The following is a 17,059-nucleotide window of genomic DNA, read 5'->3' as shown; positions in this document are numbered from 1 at the left end:
TCTTTGGTGCTCAGCCTTCCTTATGGTCCAACTTTCACAGCCATCCATTGCAACTGGGAAAACGGCCCATGCACTCCTCCCGCCTCATGCTCCGTACACTCCCAGTGCATGCATGCGCGACCCCTGCCTATGTGTCCCTCCCCCTGCGCAGGCGCGCTGGGCTGGGGCAACGGCTTGCATGCCCATAGAGAAGGCTCCGGGTGCCACTTGTGGCATAAATTCACCATCACGGCATTAGGGCAACAGCGACGTGTACAAATTCTCACGTAATCATTCTCTGCTGTAATATTTTTATTTAGGCAACGTTGCACAATCCTTAGCGAGCTTCCCCCATTAGGGCATTTGCCAGATGTGTTGAGGCCGCTGTTTTGGCGCTGACCACCTTAACACATCTGGAAGATACAGGTAATCCTCCACTTAACAGCTATTCATTTAGTGACTGTTCAAAGTGACAACAACGCTGGAAAAAAGCGACTCCTGGCTGCTTTTTCACACTTATTATGACCATTGCAGCATCTCTGTGGCCGCATGATCAAAATTCAGATGCTTGGCTGCTGGTTCCTATTTAGGACGGTGGCAAACGACCCCCTTTAGCGACCTTCTGACCGAGCCAAATCCACGGGGAAGCCAGATTGACTTAACAACCATGTTCCTCATTTTCACCACCGCAGCTGCGGCAAGAAGAGTCGCACAACGGGGCAAAGCTCACTTAACAAACGTTTCGCTGAGCAACGGCCATGTTGGGCTCAATTGGGATTTTAAGTCGAGGACTACCCGTACCAGCTTTGGGGGAGGGTGGGGGTGGGAAAGCTGTGCAATGATTCACCCGAGCTCTCCCTCTGCCTATAAAAACCAGTAATCGTGTAAATCAATCTAAAAGTTTTCGACATGCCGTTGTCCCCACGGATTCTCCCCCTTAGTGCTTGCTGGGGTTGGCAACTCTGCCCAAGAAGAGCAGGCAGCTGGTGCGGTGTTCGTAGATCAGAAAGAGGAATGGGTGATCGACGACGAAGCGGATCTGAGCTGAAAGGGGCATAAACCCCACGGTGGTCACGGAGGCAGCCTCGGTCCCTTCCTCATTCACCGTGATGGTCCCTTGATGATTGAACTGTCAAAAGGAAGATGAAATAATTGAGAAGTAAGACAAAAGAAGCACAATAAGGTTTGAGAAGGCGGCGAAGGTGCTGACCTGGAAACCAGGAGCCTGGGAGTTCTAGACCTGCCACAGGCATGGAAGCCGGCTGCGTGACTTTGGGCCAATCACCAGGAGACTGGGAGTTCTAGTCTCAGGCATGAAAGTCAGCTGGGTGACTTTGGGCCAATCACCAGGAGACTGGGAGTTCTAGTCTCAGGCATGAAAGTCAGCTGGGTGACTTTGGGCCAATTACCAGGAGACTGGGAGTTCTAGTCTCAGGCATGGAAGCCGGCTGCGTGACTTTGGGCCAATCACCAGGAGACTGGGAGTTCTAGTCTCAGGCATGAAAGTCAGCTGGGTGACTTTGGGCCAATCACCAGGAGACTGGGAGTTCTAGTCTCAGGCATGAAAGTCAGCTGGGTGACTTTGGGCCAATCACCAGGAGACTGGGAGTTCTAGTCTCAGGCATGAAAGTCAGCTGGGTGACTTTGGGCCAATTACCAGTAGACTGGGAGTTCTAGTCCCGCCTTAGGCATCAAAGTGCTTTGGATGGCTTTGGGCCAATCACCAGGAGACTGGGAGTTCTAGTCCTGCCTTAGGAGTCCTGCCTTAGGCATGAAAGTGCTTTGGATGACTTTGGGCCAATCACCAGGAGACTGGGAGTTCTAGTCCCGCCTTAGCCATGGAAATCGGCTGGGTGACTTTGGGCCAATCATCAAAAGATCCTTAGTTCTCATCCCACCAACTGGGTGACTTTGGGCCAATCACCAGGAGACTGGGAGTTCTAGTCCCGTTTTAGGCATGAAAGCCAGATAGGTGACTTTGGGCCAATCCCTCTCTCTCTCTCTCTCATCTCAACCCACCTCACAAGGTTGTTGTGGGGGAAAAAGGAGGAGGCAGCAGTACAATGTATGTTTGCTGCCTTCGGGTATTTGTAAAGTAATAAAGCTGGCCTAAAAATCAAATAAGTAGGTAAATTAATAGATGTTCTATCTAAGGTGCTGTAGTTCAACCATGCACCTGATTACTGAAGTGGCCAATAACTTTCTAACACGCCTATTATTACATCTTTTTTTTTCCTGCCCATCTACATTTTCTCTTTTATGCCCTCTCCCTTTTCTCTGCGCCCATCTTTCGCTCGCTGATAACGCTCCTTTTTCCTGACCCATCAATCTCAAAAATAGAGAACATTTCTCTTAGCCTACGTCTGACTACAGCACCTCAACCTCAACCGAATAATTCTCCTCCTCCGTCTCCTGCGCAAAAGTTTTTTAAAAAAAATATCTGGAGTTTTCATTGGTGCCAACGTTGGATGACCTTATTGATGGTGATCTTTTCCTCTGAGATGCCGGAGTAGTTGCCCCCCGGGGTGAACAGCTCCACGATCCCCATGGCTTGCAGAGTTTGGATCAAGTCGTAGCTCTTCTCCAGCTTAAATCTGGGCATCACGACTTCGCGGGTCCTAGAGGGAGAATGAGAAGTTAAAACATGAACTGATTCAAGTCTGTTCTTTTATGGATCGTTTGCTTAGCGCCAGTCTCCTGGTGATTGGCCTGAAAGTGCCCCAATTGACTTTCCCACCTAAGGGGGAACTAGAAGTCTCAGTCTCCTGGTGATTGGCCCAAAAGTCACCCAGCTGGCTTTCCTGCCTAAGGTGGAACTAGAACTCACCATCCCCTTTTGATTGGCACAACGTCCCTCGCCCAGTTTCCACGCCCAAAACTCATCCAGCTGGCTTTACTGCCTAAGGTAAAACTAGAAGTCCCAGTCTCCTGGTGATTGGCCCGAAAGTTCCCCAATTGACTTTCCTGCCTAAGGTGGAACTAGAACTCCCAGTCTCCTTTTCATGGGCCCAAAGGTCAACCAGCTGGCTTTCCCACCTAAGGTGGAACTAGAACTCCCAGTCTCCTGGTGATGGGCCCAAAAATCACCCAGCTGGCTTTCCTGCTTAAGCCGGGACTAGAACTCACCATCCCCTTTTGATTGGCACAACGTCCCTCGCCCGGTTTCCACACCTAAGGCAGGACTAGAACTCCCAGCCTCTTGCTTTCTAGCCTGGCGCCTTAACCCCCCCAGACCATAATCACCGTTTGAGACCCGAATCGGAGAGTGCAAGAGATACTTAGGCCGCCGTGTAGGATTTCCGTGGCCATAGGATACCTATTGGTCATGCTCTTCTGCCATCGCTCCACCACCTGGGGGCTAAGTTGGTTCTCCAGGGCCTTCAAGCCGGACAGCTTATAGGGCAGCACAATCAACATGCTGATATTCCCCACGTAGGGCAGCTGCAACACTCTGCAGTCCAGCTCGTTGTCTTCGGTGGCCAAGAAGCTGGCTTTGATCTTCATCATAGGTACCTTCACCGTCTCTTTCTCGTTCAACCGGAAGGTCTGTTTGTGGGTCGCCTCCACGGGAAACTTGTTTTCCCAGGTCCCTGGTAACAACAATCTTTATTTATTGAGCAACTGATAACCCAGCGTTGCCCAGATATTTATTTATCCTAATCCTGTATTTAGACAGGAAAAAGCCCTGATTTCGGCAGCAATTAAATTAGTTACAGATTGTTTCTGTAACAGAAACAGAAAACCCTTGATGCTTCTGGGCCCCCAGAAGCGTCAAGGAAAGTGGGAGCCCCCTTGTGGAGGACTGTGAAGCAATTACCAGGGCAATTCCACTGTGCTGTACGGTAGAAGCCATTTTACGGCAGTACGGTAGAAGCCATTTTATGGCAGTACAGTAGAAGCCGTTTTAAGGCACAATAAGCTGTATCTTAACAGAACATACACCCTGAGAGGTGTTAGGGGTGTCTTACCCCCCACAGTATTTGTTTCCAGAGAGTAAGTCATCTGTGTACCAAGTGTGGTTGAAATTGCTCGAGGCGTGCCAGAGTTATGCTGGAACACACAAACACACACACACAGAGACAGCCATTTTTATAAGTTATATAGAAGATTAGCCCTTGGGTCATATCAAAGTGCAGAGTCCCAAAAACAAATTACTAAAATTTGATAAAAGCTCATTTAAAATGGAATTGGAATAAAATACGATTTAAAACGAAATTGGAATAAAATACGATTTAAAATGAAATTGGAATAAAATACGATTTAAAATGAAATTGGAATAAAATACGATTTAAAATGAAATTGGAATAAAATACGATTTAAAATGAAATTGGAATAAAATACGATTTAAAATGAAATTGGAATAAAATGCAGCCTAAAATGAAATTGGGATAAGGTACAATAATTCAAGACGTAGGCAAAATATGATAAAATTATATTTGGGCCTTTTGGCTAAGATCATGTGTAACAACAATGAAAGCAAGAGTTTGTAATTCTTTTCCCACGCCTGACCGCATTTAGCTGTATCACTTAAATTTTACAAGTAGTCCCCAACTTAATGACCATAATTGAGCCCCAAATGTTTTACCCTCCAGTGAGATCTGCAATAGGTAGGGAGGATTGGACTAGAAGACCTCCCAGGTCCCTTCCACTCCTATTATTATTCTGTCTTTTTATTTCTTGCCTTACCTTTGAAGTACAAGCAGTTGAGGATCATCACCAGCGTGTCGGGATGCACGTTAACAAGCGCGTCTTTAATTAAGCCTTTAGTGAGCTTTAGGATTCGCTCATTAGCGTTCTTGATGAAGGTTGGGTCGGAGAAGTCGGCCAGCTGAGCCTCGGCAAAATAGTATTTTTTCATATTGTCCTTGAACTCACTCAGGATGGAAAACTGCCTTTGGACGTAGAGGTCGTTGACCGACCGGAGGGTGTAGCCAAAACTCCTCCGGAAGAGCCGGTGCGTGAGTTTGTGGAAGAGGTTGTGAATCGTCAGGTAGTCGTACGTGGAACTGGCATTCACGAAGTCTTCGAAACCGAGAGCGTCCAAGACTTCCCCCCGCGTTGGTCCTCTCAGTCCCAACGAAACCATGGCCATGGCGGTGGAGATGCCAACCGGAGCCAGGAAGATATTATCGGAAGAGTTGACATGGTCCCGAAGGATTCGGTAGAGGTCGAAGCCGAAATAGGCGTTCAGGATGTTGAGACGTTGGATTCTGGTCTTCCCACGGAAGAGGGTCAGCACGTTTCCGTGGTCAACGTAAGAAATTGTTTCCGGCATGCTGTCGATGATATCGCTGTAGTCGTCGTCTTCGCTTAAGATCTTGTCGAAATCCAGGTAGTCCTCCTCCTCCTCCTCGTCTTCCATGCTCAAGTCGTTGGTCACGGTGTTTTCTTGGTGGAATTCGGGGGACAGGTTTGTCCCCCGAAGGGATTCGTTCCTGAGAAGGCCATGAGGCTGGAGGGGCTGGGTCTCCTCGCCCACCTGGTCAAAGTGCCCTTGAAGGTCCTTGATGCCACCCCAGACCAAGGAGATGGCGAGCGAGAAGACCGCTGAGCCCCAGAAGAACTTCATCTTATTCGAGCTGGAAACAGGGTCTAGACAAAAGGATTGGCACAGGTTTTTACACAATTACGGTATGAAAAATACAATTTGGGTTCTAAAGAATGAATTCCGCTAGATACGGTTGGGATGTTTGCATCAACGAATTGTAAACAGTACGCGGCGGCAGCCCAAAAAAGCCAATGCAATCCTAAGTGGCATTAACAGAGGGATACAATCAAGATCAAGAGAGGTACTAATCCCACTCTATAAAGCCCTAGTAAGACCATGCCTAGAGTACTGCATCCAGTTTTGGTTACCACACTGTAAAAAAGATGTTGAGACTCTAGAAAGAGGGCAGAGAAGAGCAACCAAGATGATGAGGGGACTGGGGGCTCAAACATATGATGAACGGTTGCAGGAACCGGGCATGGCTAGTCTAATGAAGAGAAGGACCACGGGAGACAGGATAGCATCCTTCCAATGTTTGAGGGGTTGCAACAGAGAGGAGGGGGTCAAGCTATTCTCCAAGGCACCTGAAGGCCAGACAAGGAAGAATGGATGGAAACTTACCAAGGAGAGATTCAACCTGGACATCAGGAGGAATTTTCTGACAGTGAGAACAATCAACCCATGGAACAGAAGTTGTGGGAGCTTCATCACTACTGGAAGCTTTCAAAAAGAGATTGGACTGCCATCTGTCAGAAATGGTATAGGGTCTACTTGGGCGGGGGGGGGGTTGGACTAGATGACCTACAAGATCCCTTCCAACTCTGTTAATCTGTATAACAATGGCTGTTGCATAGGTGCTTTTTTCAGGAGACAACTGGACTTTCGTCTTTTTTCTTTGGAAGACTTTTCACTTTACAGACTTTTAGCTACACCATTTGGGACGCATCCCCTTTAAATGGTGTGGGAGTAGGAATGGATTTCCAGAAGAAAAAAAATTGCACTCTACAGGAACCATTTGCACCACTCGGGTTGACCCTGAGGACACAGACAAGCCTCCAAGTGCCCTCAACGACCCTCCAAAAGGATGCAGATCTCTGTATCTGCAAGGAATATAAACCCTTCCATTCCCCATCATCCAGTCAGAGCTGAAGAAGCTTCTTGGATGAGAAGTGAAAGAAAAAAACAACAAGGAAGTCCAGTTGCCTCCTGAAAAAAGCACCTGAATGACGGAGAATCTCTAAAGACTAATTGCAGTAGTGGACACTTGGAGTCACATATATTCAAGAGTGGGTGAATGTAACAGACTTCCCAGACACACACTGGGCGAAGTGTGTGTGGTTTGCATTGCACAAAGTTCGTCAGATAGATAGTGGATTCCCGCCACAGAACTGAGCCAGAACGTATTTGAGAAAGACATTGTCCTGCCCTGCGGGATCCCTTGGTTGTCTCTGAGCTTGCTTGTTTTCTTGCAAACCTTTCATTACCAAACTGGGTAATAATAATCAGTACTAAGATTGTCGGACGAGCAGGCACAAAAACAGCCAGGGAAGTGATTGACAAAGGTTTCTGTGCCTTCTCGTCCAACAATCGTAGTAGCCGCACACAGGACAACACACACTCTGCTAGACAGAAGTTCCCCGAGGATGGGCTCCGGTACGAGTCCGAAAGCTTGGAAGCCCATCTTTCGCTCTCTCATAACGCTCCTTTTTCCTGACCTATCAATCTCAAAAATATAGATCATTTCTCTTAGCCTACGTCTGACTACAGCACCTCAACCTCAACCGAATAATTCTTCTCCTCTGTCTCCTGCGCAAAGGTTTTTTAAAAAAATTCTGACCGACCCAGATTGGACCCTGCAACGTTATTCTGAAGACACGTAGATTCACCTTCATTCATCAAACAACCTCTTCTTACTCTCTGCTGTGCAAACCGATTTGCCACCGGTACTGCTAGAGGAAACCCATTTAAATGTCTTCTCTTCACACATTTTTCTCCTGCAACCCAACGACCACAAACAAACCTTAGTTTTCATTGTATTTTCCCCCACGGAGCTATGCTGAGCAGCAGCGTAGCATCAAAATAGAATAGAAATCAGAGTTGTGAGGGATCTTGGAGGTCTTCTAGTCCAACCCCCTGCTTAGGCAGGAAACCCTACACCACCTCAGTCAAATGGTTACCCAACAACTTCTTAAAAACTTCCAGTGTTGCAGCATTCACAACTTCTGGAGGCACTGATTATTTGTTCTAACTTTAGCAATTCTCCTAAATTGCTTCTCTCCTTGATTAGTTTCCACTCATTGTTTCTTGTCCTGTGTTCAGGGGCTTTGGAGAATAGTTTGACTCCCTCTTCTTTGGGGCAACCCTTTATTGGAACACTGCTATCATGTCTCCCCTAGTCCTTCTCTTCATTAAACTAGACATATCCATACCCAAATAATAAGTAAAATCCAGCGGTTGAATTCCACCTTCGCCGATTGTTCATGGCAACAGTATGATCAGATTTAACGACAAAACAGCTGCCTGGAGTGGCGGCCGTTGAATTCATCTGTCTCAGTTTCACCCTAAAAAAATACCTGAGCTTATTTATTTATTTTTAATCTACCTCCCCCCCCAAAAAAAGGTGATTTAATATTCCTTACCTCTTCTGTTGACGGCTTTTGCAAGACAGGCAGATGAAAATATTTCAGGCTGAACTTTGATGCCGCTGGGTGCTTGCTAAAGCAAACACGCTGTAAATCAATCACTCACCCTGTCAGCTAAAATTCCTGATGGGTGCTGTTTCTGAAAGTTGATTTCTTGCTTTGTTTCTGGTTATATTCTTTTTTTTTAAAATACATGGTTCTTCTACAGATAAAAGCAAAGAAAAGGTTTCTATCTTCCACATTGTGTATTCAAATATGTGTGTGTGTGTGTGTTTTCGTAGATTTTCACGGGTGTAGGTATGCTGGTCTTGTTGTATTCGGGTCTTGTCCCGTGTAAGATTGAGATTGTCTTGGCAACATTTCGGTGTATATATATAGGCTTCTAGTTTCTTCAAGTGGTTTTCTGTCAGAGACTCTGTAGAGCAGGGCAGAAAAAGATCTTTTGAAACAGTTGAGCCTAAAACAAAAAATTCATATCATTTGTCATGGTAGATACCAAGATCAAATGAGAACAGTCAATCCATGGAACACAAGTTGCCTTCAGAAGTTGTGGGAGCTTCATCACTGGAAGCTTTCAAGAAGAGACTGGACTGCCCTCTGTCAGAAATGGTGTAGGATCTCCTGCTTGGGTGGAGGGTTGGACTAGATGACCTACAAGATCCCTTTCCAACTCAGTTAATCTGTATGGTGCTTTTTCAGGAGACAACTGGACTTTCGTCTTTTTTCTTTGGAAGACTTTTCACTTTGCAGACTTTTAGCTACACAATTTGGGACGAACCCCCTTGGAATGGTGTGGGAGTAGGAATGGATTTCCAGAAGAAGAAAAAATGCAGACTACAGGAACCATTTGCCCCACTCAGGTGACCCTCAGACAAACCTCCAAGTGGCCTCAACGACCCTCTGAAAGGATGCAGATGACCCTTCCATTCCCCATCATCCAGTCAGAGCTGAAGAAGCTTTCTGGATGAGAGTCCCTTGTTGGGAGAGGGGGCGGTCTAAAAATCTAAGAAATAAATAATAAACAAATAAATAAGAAGTGAAAGGTCTTCAAAAGAAAAAAAAACCAGAAAGTCCAGTTGCCTCCTGAAAAAAGCCCCTTTGGGACAACCATGATCTGGATGATGGGGAATCTCCATAGACCTTGAAGAAGAAGTTGGGAAGAAACTTCTTGGATGATACAATACGTTTTTAGCTGGACCACAATCATTGTTAGGCTGACATAACTGAATTTGGAGGTGATTTTATTCCCTTAAACTGTAGAAGCCAAGATGGGTAGGATGAAAAAAAAAAATCAGTGCATTAATCCATTTGTTTTGGTAACTAGCGAAGTTTGGTTTGTTCCCCTCTGGTAAACAGACATTTAAAACCTGTTATTTCGTTGCTAGCTCACCAGACGTTTGCCGCCAATCAAGGAAGCCAAACCACGATTGCAGAAACTCTTCCGCGACTTCTGGCTGTATTCGGTGCTGATGGGTTTTGCTGTGGAGGGTTCAGGTAAGACTGGACTTTTTATCTGAGCCTGCATGAAGAGAGAGACAACTTGACTGGGAGCAGAAGAAAATTGATGGGCTAACTGCCTTGCGTCATATTTAAAAGAACTTCATCGGTTTTGAACGCAACTGTACAGAGAGAACTCAGCCAACATGTTGGCTCAGTTGTAATTGTATGTTATTGCAAATATTGCAGTACAATAATTAATGCTGGGAAATAAGACCTAAGTCCGAAGGAACAACCCCACCCCCCCACCCCCCCCAAAAAAGGGAGCATTTTTTTTCTTAGATCTGAAACGCCTTGGGACCAGATTAAGAAATCTGTTGTGGCCAATCCCATGTTAAACATTATTTGGTTTCTTCCATCTCCTTAATTTTGAATGTTAATCTATCCATTTCTGCACATTCTAATTTCTTTTTTATATATTAGAAGGGTGCTTTTTTTGAATGGCAACTGGACGACTTTCTTAGGGTTTTTTTTTTTGTTGTTGTTGAAAAGTTTTGCTTCTCATCCGAGAAGCTTCTTCGGTTCTGGTGCAAGAGGGAAGAATGTATATTCCTTTGCAGTCCTCCGGTCGTTAGCGCTCTTCCGGAGAGTCATTGAGGCCATTTGGAGGCTTATCTGTGCCCTGAAGGTCATCTGGACGGTGCAAATGGGTGTGGAAACTTCTTGGAACTGCTGAAAGGACCTGTATTGGTGTTAGGTAGTGGTGGAGTTAGGTGGTGGTGTTTCCCTCCCCATCTGTTGAGTTCAGTTTTAACACAGATGGTGTTGTGGACTGCCAGTGGCCAGCAGAGCTGGCAGCAGATTCGGACAGTGAGGAGGTTGAGGAGGAAGATGGGCCAGTCCTGGAGTCTGGGGAAGGCTCTGATGTGGGCTCTGTGATGGAGGCAGAGATGGGGCCAGGGCCGTATGCCAGTTCTCAGCTGCCTTCAGAGTCAGACATCAGTGAGGCAGAAGAACAGCTGGAACCTGTTCCCAGTGTGCACATGCACAGAGTTGCCAGACGAAGGGAGCAGCTAAGGAACAAGTGCCTTTACTCACTACCACAGGTGGACAGTGAATGGCCTCTCCTATAGGGAATAAAGTGGTGGGAAAGGGGAGTGGAGTTTGCAGGAGACAATTAGCTCGCTTCATTAGTGTGAAGATTTGTTTGTGACTCTCAGAGACTCCTTGCCAAGTATTTTCTTGTACAGCCGTTGCGTTTGGAAGATATCGGCCTGGCAGCTCTCCAAGCCTGATAAGGTCTGTGGTTGTAAACTCACCTTTGAAAGACTTTTTGCCGGGACTTTGCTGGATGTGAAGAGAGGAATTCACATTAGTTTAATAAAAAAAGGGGGGTTTGTCGGGACAAGGAGTCTGCTTCAGGATTTTGAGAAGCCTAGGTGAGAACAAAATCTTCTGCTCCAAGTCATTTGAGAGCTGGTTGTTTTTGTTACGTTAGGAATCAGTGGTTTGTTTAGAAAGAAACCTAGGCAAGACAGCATGGCTTGATGGGGGCTTGTTCCTAGCCGTTTAACACGAGCTTTATTAGACTCCGGTGGAATCCAGAGTGTTGATCGAAATAGCTCCGGGTGACCTAGAGGCCTCCTGAGCCGGTCCAGAAATAATATTTACCCTTCTTTTGCTTTTAATTCTTTCCTCCCAATGTCACTTCAGGTCTTTGGCCCGAAGAGTGGTACGAGGGGGTTTGTGAGATCGCCACCAAGTCCCCACTCCTGACTTTCCCGACCAAAGAGCCCCTCCGCTCTGTCCTTCAGTATAACTCTGCCATGAAAAATGACACCGTCACATCGGTAAGTCTCTTTTCCTCCTTTGCCCCTTTGCTTGTCCAGGGGACAGTGTGCAGCACACGCGATCACAAACCCCTGATAGAAACATAACTGTGGAGGGAAACTCAGATAGACAGACAGACAAACAGACAAATAGATGAGATAGATAGATGAGAGAGAGAGAGAGAGAGAGAAATAATAGATGACAGATGAATAGGTAAGATAGATAGATAGATAGATAGATAGATAGATAGATAGATAGATAGATAGATAGATAGATAGATAGATAGATGATAGATAGATAGATAGATAGATAGATAGATAGATAGATGATAGATAGATAGATAGATGATAGATAGATAGATAGATAGATAGATGATAGATAGATAGATAGATGATAGATAGATAGATAGATAGATAGATAGATGATAGATAGATGATAGATAGATGATAGATAGATAGATAGATAGATGATAGATAGATAGAATAGATGACATGAATAGATGAGAGAGAGGTTAGATAGATGAGAGAGAGAGAGAGATTGATTAGGTAGGCAGGCAGAAAGACAGACAGACTGACACACAGACAGACTGAGATAGATAATAGATAAGCAGGCAGGCAGAGACATAGACATAGACCGATAGGTAAATATACACTATATTGCCAAAAGTATTCGCTCACCCATCCAAATAATCAGGATCAGGTGTTCCAATCACTTCCATGGCCACAGGGGTATAAAATCAAGTCCCTAGGCATGCGGACTGTTTTGACAAACATTGGCGAAAGAATGGGTCGCTCTCAGGAGCTCAATGAAGTCCAGGTTGGAACTGTGATCGGATGCCACCTGGGCAACAAATCCAGTCGTGACATTTCCTCGCTCCTAAATATCCTACAGTCAACTATCAGCTGTAGTATAAGAAGGTGGAAGTGTTTGGGAATGACAGCAACTCAGCCACGAAGTGGTAGGCCACGTAAACCCGTCCAACATCAGTGTGTGACCTCACACATGCTCTTCTGGAAGAATGATCAAAAATTCCCATCAACAACCTCCTCAACCTTGTGGACAGCCTTTCCAGAAGAGTTGAAGCTGTTATAGCTGCAAAGGGTGGACCGACATCATATTGAACCCTATGGATTAGGAATGGGATGTCACTTATAGTAAGTTCCTATGCGAGTAAAGACAGGTGAGCGAAGACCTTTTAGCAATATAGTGTAGATGATAGACAGATATATAGATGATAGTTACAGATGTTAAATAGACAGACAGAGATTTTATGGATGGATTGGATGGATGGACAGATGATAGATATAGATGAGAGAGAAGAGATGAGAGAGAGATGGATATGGTAGGCAGGCAGGCAGATGATATGGATTGGATGGATGAATGGATGATAGATATAGATGATAGATATGGATGGATGGATGGATGGATGGATGGATGGATGGATGGATGGATAGATAGATATGGTAGGTAGAAGCAAAGAAAGGAAGAAGAAAGAAAGAAAAAGAGAAAAAGAAAGAAAGAAATTACAATGAGAGCTCCAGGGCTGGTGCTGATAGGCTCAACCTTCCAGGGAGATTCTTCCTTTTGATTAACAGCCTGTATCCTGACCTGTGTTGAGTTGCATTACCCAGCATCAGCATTCTTGCTCCTCACCACTTCCAAGCCTTCCACTTCCCGTGTTTATCTTCTCTCTGGGAAATCTGCTTTTCAAATATTTTGAGTCCCGTCCTTGGGTCACCAAATGCTTTGATGTTCCTCTCCTCCAACCCTCATTGTTTGAAAGAGAGAAGCGATGCCTTCCTGCAGCGGCGATTCAACCCCGCTTCTCAGCCAGCACCATATTTGTGCTCCATGGAGTTTACTTCTTTCTTTTCATGTATTCGTTAGTCAAATTTATCTTTACCTCGGGGTAACTGTGGGGCGGCTCGCTAGTGGGTAGATGGCGAGGGTCTTGTGCTTGTCAAGAATCTGGCTAATAGATGACCTCTGGCCACAAACAGCCACTCCAACAAGTTGCTTGTTTCTTTTTTTTTTTATTCCTAAATTTCATTATATATATATATATATATATATTTGTGTTACAACCCCTGGTATGCTTACATATGGGAGGAAGGTCACACTCCCTCTTTCTGTCCTTCGGCTTCATCACAGAAGACCATGCAGGCAGAAAACCATATTTTTATTTTTAATGTTGCCTTTTATATTTGTGTTGTATTTGTACTGATAAATAAATAAAGGGATATATATATATATATATATCTACAGACCCCTCGCATCCTGGACATAAATTGTTCCAACTCCTACCCTCAAAACGACGCTATAGGGCACTGCACACCAGAACAACTGGACACAAGGACAGTTTTTTCCCGAATGCCATCACTCTGCTAAACAAATAATTCCCTCAACACTGTCAAACTATTTACTAACCTCACAATTTATATTGATTGTTTCCTAATATAATTTGTTTGCTTATTTGTACCCTAGGACTATCATTAAGTGTTGTACCTTATGATTCGTGACGAATGTATCTTGTCTTTTATGTACATTGAGGCAGATGTGGTATTTTGCTGGTTCGCACCTGTTCAGGCTCCGCCCACCCTCCCAGACATCATCACGGGCCTTCTGCACATGCGCAGAAGGTTGTGCACATGGCCAGACATGCCGCACACCAGCAAAACAAGCGCGCAAGCATGCACACTCCCACGACCGAACCGGTCGTGAAATAAGAGGATGCCATTACTGCATTGAGAGGATCTGCACCAAAGACAAATTCCTTGTGTGTCCAATCACACTTGGCCAATCAAGAATCCCATTCCATTCTCTATTCTTTAGGCTGAGCTGAATGAATTGAGGAGCACCATCATAAACCTTCTGGATCCGCCTCCTGAAGTGTCAGCCCTGATCAATAAATTGGATTTCGCCATGTCTACCTACCTGCTTTCCGTATATCGCCTAGAATGCATGAGGTATTTCTTGAAACGCTGCCTCCTGGGTGGCAATCGCAATTGAGGCCAAAACTTCCATTGCTAAGCAAGACAGTTCAGTGAGTTTTGCCTCATTTTACAACCTTTCTTTCCTCGGGTTGTTAAGTGAATCACAGCAGCTGTTAAGTTAGTAACAGGGTTGTTACTCCTAAGAGATAGGGGGGGGGGAGAGAGAGAGAGATGGATGGATGATAGATAGATGATAGATAGATAGATAGATAGATAGATAGATAGATAGATAGATGATAGATAGATAGATAGATAGATAGATGATAGATAGATAGATAGATAGATAGATAGATAGATAGATAGATAGATAGATAGATAGATAGAAAATAGAGAGAGAGAGAGATGGATGAATATATAGGTAGATATGGACAGATAGACAGACAGAGACAGATATGAATGAATATATAGGTAGACATGGATGGATGGGTAGATAGACAGATAGACAGACAGACAGACAAGGATGAATATATAGGAAGATATGGATAGATGGATGGATGGATGGACGGACAGATATGAATGAATATATAGGTAGATGGATGGATGGATGGATGGATGGATGGATGGATGGATGGATGGATAGATAGATAGATAGATGATAGGGATGAATATATAGGTAGATCTGGACAGATAGACAGACAGAGACAGATATGAATGAATATATAGGTATATATGGATGGATGGATGGATGGATGGATGGATGGATGGATGGACGGACGGACAGACACAGACAGACAGACAGACAAATTTATAAAAATTCTTTTTCAAGTATATCTTGGTGAGATTAACTCCCGATTTCCGGTCTGCTAGGGTCCTACGTTCAACAGACCCAGATCGTTTCCAAGTGATGTTTTATTACTTTGAGGATAAAGCTATCCAGAAAGACAAGTCAGGTAAGGCTACTCCAATTCCACTGTCCTTCAATCAGGTGGGCCCCTGTGTCAAACTCTTGCGCAATAAAGACACAATTCCAAACTATCTTGTGGTGTGATTTTTGTGGCATTATTGTTTAATAATTTAATTTAATTATTAAATTACTATTAAATTTAATTTAATAGTAATTTAATAACAGTAGTACTTTATTGCCATTGCACCTCGTACAACGAAATCAAATGCCATCTTTTCTTATACATAAGAAAACTACATTCTTTTAAATAGCAGAGAATAACTATACTCCCAGGAAGCCACATCAATTTTAACAGCATCTGTACAAGTATAGTCTGAAATATAACACCACAAACAGTGTATATTGTCTGTACTGTTTGTTGCAAGGAGGCAAATTGCTGGGAGGCAGAGGCAGATATTTTCCCCTTGTTTTCCTCCCCAAAATCTAGGCGCGTCTTATACTTCGGAGCGTCTTATACTCTGAAAAATACAGTACATGAGTGGTGGGTTTTTTCCCTACAACTTATGGGAGATGTTCGCTGCTGGGCACAATTTTCAGCTGCCTCCGTCCTTTGATTTCATTTTTTTTTTCATTTTTCTCCAACACATCGCTGCTTCCTCTCTTTCAGGTATGATGCAGTGTGTGATAGCCGTCGCAGATAAGGTCTTTGAAGCTTTCCTTAGCATGATGGCAGACAAAGTAAGTTTGTCAAACGAGAATGTACGTTATGGTTGTCCTTTTGCTCAAATGAGCCATCCGGTGCATTTGCCAGCATCTCTTTAGTACTAGATTTAACAGACCTCTGACACTTCAAATTAATTTCTCCACCCCTGCTTAGACATAACGGTGGAGCTGTTGCGTGGCAGGTTTTTTAAAAAAGAGATAGCGCTAGAAATTAGAGTCTAAGACTTAGACTTATATACCGCTTCACAATGCTTTACAACCCTCTCTAAGCCAGCTATCCGTGGACCCCTGGTAGTCCGCGAGAAAATTTCGCTGGTCCGCAGAAAAAATTATTTGCATTTTTTATATTGCATTAAATCAGGAGTCCTCAAAATATGCCCTCTGGGCCAGATACACACAATGGACGCTTGTGTTGCTGCAGAGAGTCTCCTCTTTTGGAGGCTTTTTGTGTGGGTTCGAGGGGGGAAGAAATTCCGACAGGTGTGGGCGAAGGCAGGAAGGCCTCGTTCCAGTGGGACTGCATCATGGCTTGGAATTGGCTGACCATCTCAGCCCGCTGAGCCTCCAGGCGCCGGTACCTGGCCTTGCACTCGCGCAGGTCTTCCCTCTGCTTGGAAAGCCTATGCTCCTAGTCCTCTGTGAGGTGCTTCTGCTGAGCCTCCTCCTCAGCCAGATCCAATTTGAACTGAGCTGTTTTGCCAACTCTTTTCTCATAGTGGCTGCTTAGCTCCAGCAGCTGCTTCCGGTTGGGACCTTAAGGACCCTGGGTGGGCAGGCAAGGAATGGCTGGGAGGGGAGGGGTGAGTAGAGGCTGGCGAGTCGCCCCTCGATGTGAGTGACATCGAGTTGGCCATGCCCACCCAGTCATGTGACCACTTAGCCACGCCCACCCAGTCGTCCATCCAAAGAGTGGATGCTCATTTTTTTCTTCTTCCTTTTTATTCATAAACATTTTGAATGCAGTGTATTGTCAGGGCATATCATTTACAAAGAAACCAAGAAAGAACAAAAAGAAATATTAATATGAAGCTATGCTAACAAGGATAATAATAGTGTCACTGAATAATTTTAACTAGATTTCCCTTTGTATCAGCTTGTTTGTAATTCTGTTAATTATATGAGC

The 17,059-nt window shown here is 44.7% G+C and overlaps 2 protein-coding genes across 4 annotated transcripts in view; one reads left to right on the top strand and one right to left on the bottom strand.

Annotated features, from left to right (window-relative positions):
• PI4KA (phosphatidylinositol 4-kinase alpha) overlaps positions 1-17,059 on the top strand; it is a 72,603-nt gene that overhangs the window by 24,762 nt on the left and 30,782 nt on the right. For both annotated transcript variants that reach the window (XM_081966835.1, XM_081966834.1), the window contains exons 20-24: positions 9,495-9,603; positions 11,260-11,396; positions 14,209-14,342; positions 15,177-15,259; positions 15,881-15,951. In XM_081966835.1, coding sequence (XP_081822961.1) covers positions 9,495-9,603; positions 11,260-11,396; positions 14,209-14,342; positions 15,177-15,259; positions 15,881-15,951 — 534 coding nt within the window. The remainder of the gene's footprint in view (positions 1-9,494; positions 9,604-11,259; positions 11,397-14,208; positions 14,343-15,176; positions 15,260-15,880; positions 15,952-17,059) is intronic.
• Positions 282-8,251, bottom strand: SERPIND1 (serpin family D member 1). 2 transcript variants are annotated; one of them, XM_081966265.1, is made up of 5 exons: positions 8,107-8,251; positions 4,666-5,571; positions 3,296-3,569; positions 2,453-2,597; positions 282-1,108 (listed from the first exon to the last, which is right to left on the bottom strand). In XM_081966265.1, exons 2-5 carry the CDS (start codon positions 5,546-5,548, stop codon positions 917-919), a joined length of 1,494 nt encoding a protein of 497 aa, XP_081822391.1. In that variant the 5' UTR covers positions 5,549-5,571; positions 8,107-8,251; the 3' UTR covers positions 282-916. The 2 variants fall into 2 exon arrangements, with proteins under 2 accessions (XP_081822391.1, XP_081822392.1); XM_081966266.1 differs by lacking the exon at positions 8,107-8,251 and adding an exon at positions 7,897-7,917.

The sequence above is a fragment of the Natrix helvetica genome, assembly GCF_964273705.1.
Source record: "Natrix helvetica genome assembly, chromosome: 14".
NCBI lineage: Eukaryota > Metazoa > Chordata > Lepidosauria > Squamata > Natricidae > Natrix > Natrix helvetica.
Note: the sequence above shows the minus strand (reverse complement) of the source record. Positions and strands in the feature narration are given on the sequence as shown.

Bases quoted from the DNA above. Each gene is read 5' to 3' on its own strand.
- SERPIND1 (XM_081966265.1), bottom strand. From the start codon at position 5,548: ATGAAGTTCTTCTGGGGCTCAGCGGTCTTCTCGCTCGCCATCTCCTTG. The intron at 3,570-4,665 runs GTAAGGCAAGAA...TGTTGTTACCAG, and splicing joins CAACTGCTTGTACTTCAAAG to GGACCTGGGAAAACAAGTTT. The intron at 1,109-2,452 runs GTCATCCAACGT...TCCTTTTGACAG, and splicing joins AAAAGATCACCATCAATAAG to TTCAATCATCAAGGGACCAT.